The sequence below is a fragment of the Oryctolagus cuniculus genome, chromosome 7, assembly GCF_051225735.1.
Source record: "Oryctolagus cuniculus isolate XC-2025 breed Fujian yellow rabbit chromosome 7, ASM5122573v1, whole genome shotgun sequence".
Taxonomy (NCBI): domain Eukaryota; kingdom Metazoa; phylum Chordata; class Mammalia; order Lagomorpha; family Leporidae; genus Oryctolagus; species Oryctolagus cuniculus.
The window spans coordinates 6,786,281-6,798,365 of NC_142873.1; the positions used below are offsets into that span (position 1 = coordinate 6,786,281).

The 12,085-nt window shown below is 50.5% G+C and overlaps 1 protein-coding gene across 1 annotated transcript in view; it reads left to right on the forward strand.

Moving 5' to 3' along the window:
- Positions 1–12,085, forward strand: part of BRINP2 (BMP/retinoic acid inducible neural specific 2) — a 126,767-nt gene that overhangs the window by 57,568 nt on the left and 57,114 nt on the right. Inside the window, exon 2 of the mRNA XM_008263810.4 lies at positions 5,387–5,717. Within this exon, the coding sequence (XP_008262032.2) occupies positions 5,464–5,717 (254 nt within the window). The 5' untranslated portion in view covers positions 5,387–5,463. The remainder of the gene's footprint in view (positions 1–5,386; positions 5,718–12,085) is intronic.

The following is a 12,085-nucleotide window of genomic DNA, read 5'->3' on the forward strand; positions in this document are numbered from 1 at the left end:
TGCCTATTTTTGTGTGACCACATCTACAGTGCTCGATTTTCTCTATTGACAAAACTGTGACCCATTTAATTCACAGCTTACGGAATAGATTTGAGCTAACGCACTCACTGAAGGAAGCCCTGTGACTGGCTGTCCTTATACCCTCGGTGCAAGCTCATTTATTGCTTGTTTGGGTGTTAGACTGTCTCAGGCATGGTCACAGTCAATGAAATCGCTAAATTTATAATTCTTTGCAGCAAGGAGCTCATTTAGCCATCGCTCTCGAACATGACCACGTGACATGAGGTTTACCGACACAACCATTTAGGACAAGAAGGAAAAATGGGAGGATGATGTGGAAGTCGCTAATTGTTTTCTCCCACTGCGTATTAGCAGTGCAGCCAGAAGTCATGAGAATTCAGACAGGTAAAATTGGCCTGACAGGTTGCTGCGACAGAATTTCTGGTGTTATCATTGTGGAGCAAAAACAGGAAATGGCCAAAGCGGTTCCTGTTCAAAAGCCTGAATTTTGCACAACTGTCAACACAGCAATTATTGTGTCCCTTTTTTTTTTTTTTTTTCCTGAGTTGAAGCAGCGCATTCTAGGGATTTGGGGGAACAAATTTTAAACCTGTTTAAAACTTCTTTTTCTTAAAGAGATTTTTATTTTTCCTGTTTAGTCAGGATGTCTTTAGATCCCGAAGAAAGCCAGTGAAGCGGAAGCCATGTGATCCTAAGGCCAGGTTTCGCAGAGGAGCAGTCAGCACCGAATTCAGGCGTTCTTGCTGTGCTCAGCAGACTTGGCCCAGCAATCAAAGCCGTTTGATTCTGAAGCTGATACTCCCACAGCCAGGCAGGTCCCAGCCCATTGTGAGCTCTGAAACAGCGTAATTACAAACAAAGAACCACAAGAAGCACACATCGACTTCACACAGGGCGTTTCTTTGCAAGAGCACACCCCTTTTCACATGCATGGTCTCACCTGCCCTTAGAAACCCCTCAACCGGAGGTGAGCACATCTACGTAGGACAGCTGCACAGGGGGCCAGTGCGCCAGGAGGTTAAACAGCTGGCTTGGCCACACACCATCACTGCCTCACAGAGACCCCTCCACCAAACGCACGGAACTAATTCATGAAATAACCTAGGGGACAGCTGCATGTGAGTGGTGGGATTTCAGGGGCCGGCATTGTGGCAGAGCAGGTACAGTCACCACCTGCATTGCCAGCATCCCATACCGGCACCAGTTTGTGTCCTGGCTGCTCCACCTCCAAGCCAGCTCCTGCTCATGGTCTGGGAAAAGCAGCAGAAAATGATCCAGGAACATCTCTCCCGTGGGAGACTCGGGTGAAGCTCCTGGCTCCTCTCATTGGCCTGTCTCAGCCCCACGCATTGTGGCAATTGGGGGAGTAAACCAATGTATGAAGATCTCTCTCTGTCTTTCTCTCTCTCTGCAACTCTGACTCTCAAAGAAATAAATCTTATCAAAAACAAAAGAAACTAAGAAGTAACCTGTGACCTTGAAGGGTCCACAAACCAGGCTGGGGAGGTGTGATGTCACTCAGCGAGTCACTCTGTCCAGGAAACTGCCAGAAAGCTGCTTCTCGCCCAGAGGGTAGTAGTATCAGGGAGGGTGAAAGCCCTCATCAAGCCAGGCCTGATGCAGAAAAGGGAGCCGGTCTGGTTGTCTGTTACCTGTCAGCATTATTACCACCAGCTGAACCACACAGAATGACACAAATTCATTATCTCAGTTTCCATGGGTCAGGAATTTGGGTCCAAGTTCACAGTTCCTCTGCACAGGGTGCTCACAGTGTGCAGTCACCTTGGGCTCAGGGTCCCTGCTGAGCTCACATGGATTGGTGACAGAGATGGCTGTTTTCTCGCTAGCTGACGGCTGAGGACTGCTCTCAGGTCTCCAAGCCCCTGTCCGGGACCCTCACGGCCTGGCCAGTCAGTGCTCTGCTCTCGAACCCTTCCCTCTGTGCTACTGGGTCATCTGCTTGGGCCATGCCCACCCAGGATTTGCTTGAAGTTATCTGTCAGTCTATCTCACTGTCGCACTGGACTTTCAACTATTATCTGGCATCTGAACTTTTGACGCATTTTGCTTTAATCAGACCTTCACTCAAAGTCAACTGGCCAATAAACGAATTATACAATTGGTGTCCCAGCAGACTCACAGGTCCCGCCCACACTGGGTGGGAGGGGACTGTGCAGGGGAATCTCTGGGACCATGTCTCCACGTTCTCCCCCCACCCATCTGTGCATTTCCACCTTACCGTGTTGGCTGCCTTGGCTTTCGGTGTCAAGTAGCTGCAATCTCCTAAATGAACATTCTCCCCCATCAATCTGCCTTTAAAAACCTGGAGCCATATTTTATGAGAAGAATTAATCACTAATGGTAGAGTTTCAGGCAATGTAATGAGCGCTTGCTTTTGTATTGTCAGTGCTTAGCATAGTATCTGGCACTTAGGAGTCTTCCATTTATGTTTCTTCAATACATGAATATGTGAATGATTAAGTGAGAAATATTTTTGGCATCCTCATCAGATTGCATCCATATAAAAAATGCCTACTCCTTTTAACTGTAAAGCTGACTCCTCTTTTTAGTTTGAAATCACATTTTTCCTCTGCAAATGCATGCTTATTATAAAATACTTAGGGATTTTCCTTCCTTCTTTTTATGATTTTCTTTTTTATATTTAACTTTTTAATCCAACTGGAACTAAGTTCCCAATATTATGTATAAAATATTTTACCCCCTATCCGATTAGACTGCATACCCTTCTCTCACAAACTACGTTCCTATATGTAATAAGGTTTATTTCCGAGTTTTCTGTTTCATTGATCGGCCTGTCCCATTGGTGTGCCACTATCGCCTGCTTTAATTATTGGAATCTTATGTTGTAAGACCTGGGAGGCAGGCACCGCCTTGTTATTCTTCCTTGCACCCTGCTCCTAACCAGTTCATTAGGCAAGGGTCTGTTTCACTGCCTGCGCCGGCTCCTAGCACGCACCTAGCACCCAGCTTCTGGGAAAGCAAGCTTGGACGAGTCCTGAGACCAGGATGTCTGACTCCCTGGCCAACGTTCAGCTGGGAGTCTCTAAGATAAATCCTTGGCTCCAGTCTCTGCATACTCCTTCACGTTTCTCACTGACCCATGGGAAACCTGGGGGCTTTGTTGAGCTGGAGCCATACCAGAGTGCCCTGTGAGTCTCTGGAAGGCAGCATACATCAAGGGCCTGCCCCATACGGAACCTGGAAGTGCCAGGGAATTAGCATCCCTGCCTGGCTTCATCCCAGGGAAGCTGTCTTGGGCTTCAGTAGCCAGAGAAACTCCTTAAGCCACGCGTTACGGGAGCAGGAGTGGGAAGTCATCCTGGCAACACTCTGAAGTGGTGCCAGGGCGGGGACATGGGCAGGACTCTGATAGCTGGTGCCAGAAGTTAAAGGCTGAAGGCGCGATTACACTTCCAACAAGGCCTGTGTACCGAACGGGGCCCTGCGCCTGCCCTGCGGTTGATGAAGGTGACTGAGCAGTCCTTTGACAAAGCGCACAGGCCGGAAAGCAGAAACCCAGCCTGAGCCAGGAGCGCAGCTACCTCGAAGGTCAGGGTCGTCGTTCCTCCAGTCAGAGAGGGCAGGGCAGGTGCTCATTCATCCCAACAAGGCAGTCAGGAGGCCCGCGTTGTGGCCACGGGAGCCGGGGCAGGAGGATACAGCAGGGCGGCGCAGCCCTGGCCTTGCCCAGGGAGGAGAGGTGGAAGTCGGTGGGCATCTGTTTGCCCGGGTGCCCTGAGAGGGCAAGAGTGCCGTCCAGCTTCCCGTTCTCACCCTTCGGAAAGAACAGACCAGATGTTCAGAGTCAGGCCGGGTCTTCCACATGACCAGTGAGACCTGTGTTTGCTAGAGCCGACAATGAACCCGCGGAGGGCAGCCTGCTCACCCTGCTTCAGGGCAGCCGGGGCACTTCACTACTTTTCTTCTTTTAAATTGTATTTAAAGTGTACACATTTCACGTATTTCCTACGTACAGATTCAGGGGCATAGTGCTGCTTCCCGCCCACGCTCCCACCCTTCCTCCTCCTCCCTCTCCTCTTCCCACTCTTAATTTTACAGAAATCTACTTTCAGTGTATTTTAGTATGTAAGATTAACCCTACACCAAGTAAAGAGTTCAAGGAATAGTATCAAGAAAAAACACTGTTCAACAGTCAAGACAGGGGCTGTAAACATCTCAAAATGTCCACTGCGGGGCCGGCACAGTGGTGTAGTGGGTAAAGCCACCGCCTGCAGTTCCGGCATCCCATATGGGTGCCGGATGCAGTCCTGGCTGGTCCACTTCCGATCCAGCTCTCTGCTATGGCCAGGGAAAGCAGTAGAAGGTGGCCCAAGTCCTTGGGCCCCTGCACCTGTGTGGGAGACCCAGAAGAAGCTCCTGGCTCCTGGCTTCGGATCAGCGCAGCTCTGGTTGTTGCAGCCATTGGGGAGTGAACCAGCAGATGGAAGACCTCTCTCTGTCTCCCTCTGCCTCTCTGAGCCTCTCCTCTCTGTGTGTAACTCTGACTCTCAAGTAAATAAATAAATCTTTAAAAAAAAAAAAAAGTCCATTGCACTCCAATGCATTACAGGTACTCCACTGTGGAGAACAGGGTTGCTGTGCCCCTCACATCAAGCTTCTGGAAGCAGTGCATGGTCTGTGCAGTGGTTATGGAAGCAAATTGAGTCTTTTTGCCAGCAGAAGACAGAGCAGGTGGTGGGCTTGAGTCAAGGCAGGAAGCCTGGAAGCAAACCCAAGGGTTACGAGTCAGACTCCCTGAGCTCCAGTTCTGGCTTTTCCACTCGATATCCGTGTGAACTTAAGCGACCGTCTTAATCTCTGTAAGCTCCATCTTCTCGTCTGTAAAGTGATGACTGCAATGTTTCCTCAAAGGTTTGTTTGAGGAATTAAATAAAATGATATGTATTGAGCGCTTTACTCGGTTCTTAGAACCGAGTAGTTAGCAGGATGAAGGATTTCCAAATGGGCCCTGCCCCCTGTTTCTTTTTCTTCCCCTGACTTTAATTTATTTGAAAGGGAGACCGACACTGAGAAGGGGGAGGGGAGACTCTTCCAACCTCTGGGTCACGCCCCAGATGGCCGCGCCAGGCTGAGGCCAGGAGCCTGGAGCGCCACCCAAGTCTCCCATGGAGGCGGCAGGGACCCGATTACTCGCACCCCCACCTGCTGCCTCACTGGGTGCGCATTCAGGAGGCGGGTGGGAGGCAGAGCCGGGACTTGATGCCAGGCACCTGACGTCCCAGGCGGGAATCTCAGCCGCTACTCCAAACGCCCACCCTGCCCAGTTTTGCGTGCCGGTCACAGACAGGGGCGCCCACCTGAAATCACTCTTGTACTTTTCCAGTTTCGGAGCCCTGGAGGAGCAGCGCAGAGGGGGAGAGCGTGGCGAGAGAATGAAGAAACCAACCGCCCTGGAGAAGCATGAGGTGGCAGCGTGGCACTCGGCTTAGAGGGCTTGGGCCGGCGGCGGTGCCATGGGCAGCCCTGCTGGCCCTGGGCCTGCCCGCGTGGGTGTGGGCGCTCTCGGCGGGCCCCGAGCAGCATGCCTCGTCGGCCGGCCAGCCCCCGCTGGACTGGCTGCTCAGCGACCGCGGCCCCTTCCACCGCGCCCAGGAGTACGCCGACTTCATGGAGCGCTACCGCCAGGGCTTCACCACCAGGTACAGGATCTACAGGTGAGTGGGCACCCGGCGTGGGGTGGGGTCCCCTCTCCACGCAAGCTCCGCAGGCCTGGCTGAGGTGTGCCTACCCCAACCTCCAAGCCTGCCGCTGTGCCCTCCGGCTGAGCTGGGGGTGAGGATGCGGAGATGAGCCTACCATGTTGGTTTTTAAAAAAAAGAAAGAAGAAAACACACACAAGCTGGCAAACCTGCTGATGCCTCCTGGGGAATTTAGCAAAAGGGTTTCTATTTATAGGTTGTGTTGCTTATAAATTGAGGACAAATCAGGCGGCATGGAGTCAGCATGTGGCCCTGTTGCCGTAGGAGGTCAGAGTCAGATGCTGGGCCCGGATTTAACTAATGGGTTAGATTCTTTAACGAGTTGTAATTGCTGAGACAGGCAAAGGAAGGGAGGACTGCTCCGCTCCAGGGCCTGCCGTGGGGTCTGGGGAGGACTGCTCCGCTCCAGGGCCTGCCGTGGGGTCTGGGGAGGCCTGGGAGTGGGGTGGGTGGTGACAAAACTGCCCTCACTCTGGTCAACACCAAGGGCTCAGCTGGCCTTGCACTTGGAAATGGGCTGGACCTGCCCACCCCTTAGGCCCCGCCCAGGAGCTACAGAGCTCAAGGCAAATACCTGAGACCTGCCCTGTCCATCTGAGGCAGGATAAATCTGTCCCCTATTCCTGGCCCCTGGGCGAGGACCCTCAAAGAAGAGTGCTCCTCCATCGTCCTGGCCTCACAGCTCCCACAGGTGCCTCCTGGGGTTTAAACGCCCCAGTGCACTCCACCCCGCTGCCTTCCTGTCCTCTCTCACTTCCCCTCCTCCCCTTTCCTGCATCTGTAGACAAGCCGGGGAGGTCCTGCAGAATTTCCTTTTTTTAAATGCAATTACTTTCTAACTACAAATTAGCTACTAATGCAAAAAATGGGGGGAAGCATGAAGAAGTACAGAAAAAAATAAAAAATCACCTGCTCTTCCAGCATCCAGAGTTGCTACTGTTAATATTTTGGCGTATGCATCTGCACCCATATGAACATACTAATGGCTTCTTGCAAGACTTAGCCCTTGGCATGACTTATGTGAATTACCTTATTTAATCCTTACAACAGCTCTATACTGGCAGAACAATTTTTCTCCCCCTTTTTACAGATGAGGAAATTGTAGTGCAGAGAAGTTAAGCGACTCGCCCAAGGGCTCACAGCTGGTAAATGGTGGAGCCAGGGTTAGCTTATGAGTAGGCAGACGCCAGAGTCCAGGTCTGTAAAAGATACATTTAGAGGCCTTTTTCTGAGAATGTCTTTTACATGTACACAGTAAGCAGGTGCTCTGTCTGGCTTAGTGCTGGGTCTCAGAGGTAAGTGTCCAGTAGTGTCCAGCACTGGAAGGGTCTCCAGGTACAAGACAGCTTTGATCGATGAAGCCCAGTCATCCAGTTCACGGCTGCCAGCCCGGGAGGCAGGTACAGGGGCGGGCTAGGAACTTTCTGGGCCCACACGTCTAGGGCAGAATCCTGTCTTCAGGAGCAGTCTGCCATCTCTCCTTTCAGCCATGTCCCTCCCAGTCTACTTCGATTCAGCCGGATCCTTTAAGGGGCTGTGGTCCTTGCTTTGGGGGCTCTGGTCCTTGACATCTTTGAAGCACTACCGTGGGAAATTGACCTGGAGATACGGAGGCAGAGTGGCCAACCCAGCCTGGGAGTGGCTGAGTTAACACTTGTTCAGGTGACAACAAGTGCATCCAGGAGGCAGGGAACAAAGGGTTAACCTGGCTTTTGGTAAACACAGAAGAATGTAGACATAGGCCTACACATTTTCTATAAGGCAAACTTAGAGTGAGCCTTTTCTTGGGTGAAGAATTTCTTTTTCCATCCCTCCAAAAAAAAAAAAAAAAAAAAAAGGAAAATTCACTCTGGAATATGTTTAAGCAGAGAATCCCTCCAACTGAGTAAAATAAGATTTAATTTACCTTAGACTTTTTGGTTTACCCCAGACCCAAAGAAGCAGGGATTTCATTGAAATAATTTTTTAAAACCTGTGTTGGAGCTGAAGTCAGACCTGGGAATCCGGACACTACTATCCACTTCAAAGAGCATTCAGAACCAGAGGGAATAAAGCATCTGTTTCCTCTTGCCCATTATGGATTTTCCTTCTCATCAAGGCCCAGGCCCAAGTCCGGAGGGCCTGGCAGCCAGTTAAAGCCTGGGCAGCAGCTCAGGGCCGGCCCACGGGGATTGGCTCTAATCACGCTGCACCACCAACCGTCCTATCAGTGGGTAATGGTTTTCTGATCATTTAATGCGCCAGCTCTTACACTGTGCCACTCTGTTTCTCTGGGATCAGTTACTGCACATGAACCTGCAGTTGGGGAAACAGGAACCAGTCATTCTGTGGTCCTTCAGTGGGTGAGGAGGGAACGGCCTCACGCTGCTGCTCCAGGAGCATTCTGGGATGTTTGCCATTCACTGTTGGGCAAAAACAGGGTCCCAGGGCTACCATAGGGCTAGACCTTCTTCCAGGGGGATGCACACTCATCTCCTCTGCTTTTCTCTCTAGTGGCAACTTCTCTGGCAAGTTGAAGGCCTTGCCTACGTAGACTAAAGCAAGTCACCTGCAGGGTCGTCTCCCAGTTCCCATCTTGTCATGCAGAAAGACAAAGTGGGAGAGAGTTTATCGAGAAATCGTAAGGGCTTTCTGGGGGAAATACTGGGTCTCAAAGAGAATCGATGCGCCATTTCATTGTTTTAGAAAGCTTTTGATAACTAGAAGTCAAATGGTCTTCACACGTACCTTTCATCTAAGATAGAGAATGGACGGACCCTGAAAGGGAAGAAGGAGACTTTCCGATGGTGTTTGGGCAGAATCACGTGGAAGTCCCTTGCACAACAGTGTGAAAGAGACCTTTCTTCCTTCTAAAGGTGGAACAAATCATAACTACTGCACAGCAAGATTCTTTTTTTCTTCCAAAGGTTTATTTATTTGAAAGTCAGAGTTACACAGAGAAAGGAGAGGCAGAGAGAGAGAGGTCTTCCATCCGCTGGTTCACTCCCCAAATTGCCACAATGGCCGGAGCTGCACTGATCAGAAGCCAGGAGCCAGGAGCTTCTTCCAGGTCTCCCACACAGGGGCAGGGCCCCAAGGACATGGGCCATCTTCTACTGCTTTGCCAGGCCATAGCCTGGATCGAAAGAGGAGCAGCTGGGACTTGAACTGGCGCCCCTATGGGATGCCGGTGCTACCTGCTATACCACAGCACTGGCCCCTGCCCAGCAAGAGTCTAATACTGAACTCCAAATTTCTCTTGTTTCCCTTTGGATGTCAGAGTGTGCTCACACTCTGAGAGGGTAGCTGGTTCTAGAATAGCTCCCGGTCTCTCAAACCCTGGAGGCCCCGGAGACTGCTGCTGTCTCTGTTACAGATTTGTATTCATGTAGGCGTGGGTACTTACGAGGGAAGCTTCCAGGTGGCCAGGGTTCTAATGCTGAGCCTCAGTTGTAGAAGCTTGGGCAAATTGTTTAGATTTTTCGTCCCTCAATTTTCTTATTTGTAAAATGGGGACAACAATCCTGCCTACCTAATGGATTAGTGTGAAAATTAAATGAGTTAATTGATGCAAAGCACTTAGAACAGTGCTTGAGAAATATTGCCTCTTGTTATTAGATTGTTCTCCATAAATATTAGCCTATACAAGAATGGGGATGAGATATAAACCTTGAGTGTTGCTTTTGTTACAACATCTGCAGAGGGAAAGCCTGTATTTGAGAACTTATCTATATTAGAAGGGGGAATATTATAATTCTCTTGCTTTCCTTTTCAAACATATTAACCCTCACTCCTCACCCTCACTTCTCAGTCCAGCTCTTTGTGGGGTGACAGCTCAACCGAAGACTGATTGAATCTTCTCTCGCGTGCATTCTTACTGGCCTCACAGGCTGCCAGAAGGAGCAAGATGATTCCAGCAAATATTGGAGTTGCCATGGGCTAAGCTCTTGCTCCTAAACTTAGAGATTGCTTCCTGAGCCTGTCTTTCACAGGATGGCCCTCCAGAGACCAGTCAGTGACAGTGACAGCTCGCTGGACTCAGGCATGAAACCCACAATCTCAGAGTGGCACTGTTAAGACAAAACAGACAATGGACTCTCTGGTTAAGCCCCCCCTAAATAACAGAATGCGAATGCATCTCGCCTAATTAGGGCAAGCTTTTACATTCTATTGACTAAATTCTCAGCCTGTCATATATCCCTATCAGACCAAGATCTGCGCAGTCAGTCCACTTCTCAGACACCATCTCTTATCTTAATCGACTATTGGGAAGAACTATCAGAGCAGAGATCCTGTCTCCGGTTCCATTTGTGATCCCGCCTCCATTCCATGCCCCCACCACAATCAACACTTAAGTGACCGGCCACTCATAGAAGCCCTCAGAGGCAAATCAGTGCTCTTAGGGTCTGAGACAGGGAGACAGACCTGCTCAAGGTCAAAGGGGTTGCCAGTCACAGCCAGAAATAGCACTCAGGGCTCCTGCCTTGAAGTCTCCAGCTCATTACTCTGGCCCACGCCACTTCCCCTTGACTGGTAAGTGCAACTTCATCATAGCGCGCAGCCTAATCAGGCACCTAAATTGAGCTGATGCAAATGTAAATATGGTTTCTCGAAACACTCTAGCAGTAATGTTCCATTCTCTCTTTGCTACAAATCAAAGTAATGAGCAGTCGAGTTTTTTTTTTAATTTCTTTTTGTATTAAGGTTTTAATAGAGAGATAATCATGGGATTGGAAAAAATCCAAACTGCTATGATGAAACACTCAAAACTCAGAAAGAATAAATTAAAATTAAGAGAGAAAGTTAGAAATACAACAGAACAATGAGGGTAACGGAGGAAAGCAAGGAGAGGTCGTATTCCAAAATGCTCACCTCCATCCTTGTCACCTGCATTTTTAACCACCTCATTTTGGAAAGGAAGTGTCTGGGGGATACATTGGAAGTCTTTGGGGAAGAGAACAAAAGAAAACAGGAAAAATAAAGTTAAATAGAAACCTTTGTTGACAACAGAGGACATCACAGCTCGGGGAGAGTTTGAAAATTCTGGAACCAAAGTAAAACCAAGCTGGACATGAAGGGAATAGAGCAAGTGGATGAGGGGTTCCTGGTGGCAGTTAACAAGGCAGGGGAGGCCGGCGCCGTGGCTCACTAGGCTAATCCTCCGCCTTGCGGCACCAGCACACCGGGTTCTAGTCCCGGTCGGGGCGCCGGATTCTGTCCCGGTTGCCCCTCTTCCAGGCCAGCTCTCTGCTGTGGCCAGGGAGTGCAGTGGAGGATGGCCCAGGTGCTTGGGCCCTGCACCCCATGGGAGACCAGGAAAAGCACCTGGCTCCTGGCTCCTGCCATCGGATCAGCGCGGTGCGCCGGCCGCATCGTGCCAGCCGCGGCGGCCATTGGAGGGTGAACCAACGGCAAAGGAAGACCTTTCTCTCTGTCTCTCTCTCTTTCACTGTCCACTCTGCCTGTCTGTCCAAAAAAAAAAAAAAAAAAAAAAAAAAAAGGCAGGGGAACTTTCTGGAGTGGCAGGCCAATAATCCCAGAAAAAGGCCGTGTGCAATTCATCAAGAAAAAATAAGAGATTCCCTGATAGCTTCGATGTAAGGGCAGTGGGCAACAGGAAGCAGCAGCTGCTGGACCCCTGGCACTGGGCCTCCTGTGGTCTGCAGAGCAGGGGTGGTGGGCTTCCCTCCCCACCCCTACCCCAGAGCTCGCAGCAACGCAGGCCCTCAGGCGTCGCCCCGGACCTGCTGATCAGAATCTGCGTTTTGACCAGACAAGCAGAGTGGCATTCAACTTTAAGGGGTGCTGCACTGGAAACCACTAAGACTTCAGAGGGAAGCAAGAATGACCGGGGTGAGAAGAGAAAGGAGTCTGTGCATGGTGCATCCCCCACGATGCACTTCAGGAGCAGAGAATACGGAGAGAAGTTAGCAGTTGAAACAGCACAGTAGTCAAGGTGGGGTTAAGTTAGGGGTCATTACTGCTGAGGCACTGAACGCATAGGAGTAGTTAGAGCAGACAAGGCAGGAGGGCCTAGAAGCAGCCTGTGGCTGCCTCCCGGGAGCTGGGGAGGTGAGGAAGCAGGGAGCAGCTGCAGAAGCAATTGTAGGAGGAGCGCCAGAGCTGATTTGTCATCTGGACCACGTCTCCCCGACTAACAAACACTGATTTGGATAAACAGTGAACCCTGGGAGAGGCACCATCGCCAATTAAGAGATCACAGTCCTCATAAATAAACGACAACCAAAGGCAACCTTTGCCTGCCTAGGTAAATCCCAGCGATTCCACGGGTGTTCTTACAGTCGTTATCATGCGGCTGCAGGGCCCTGCGAGGCAAGCCAGGG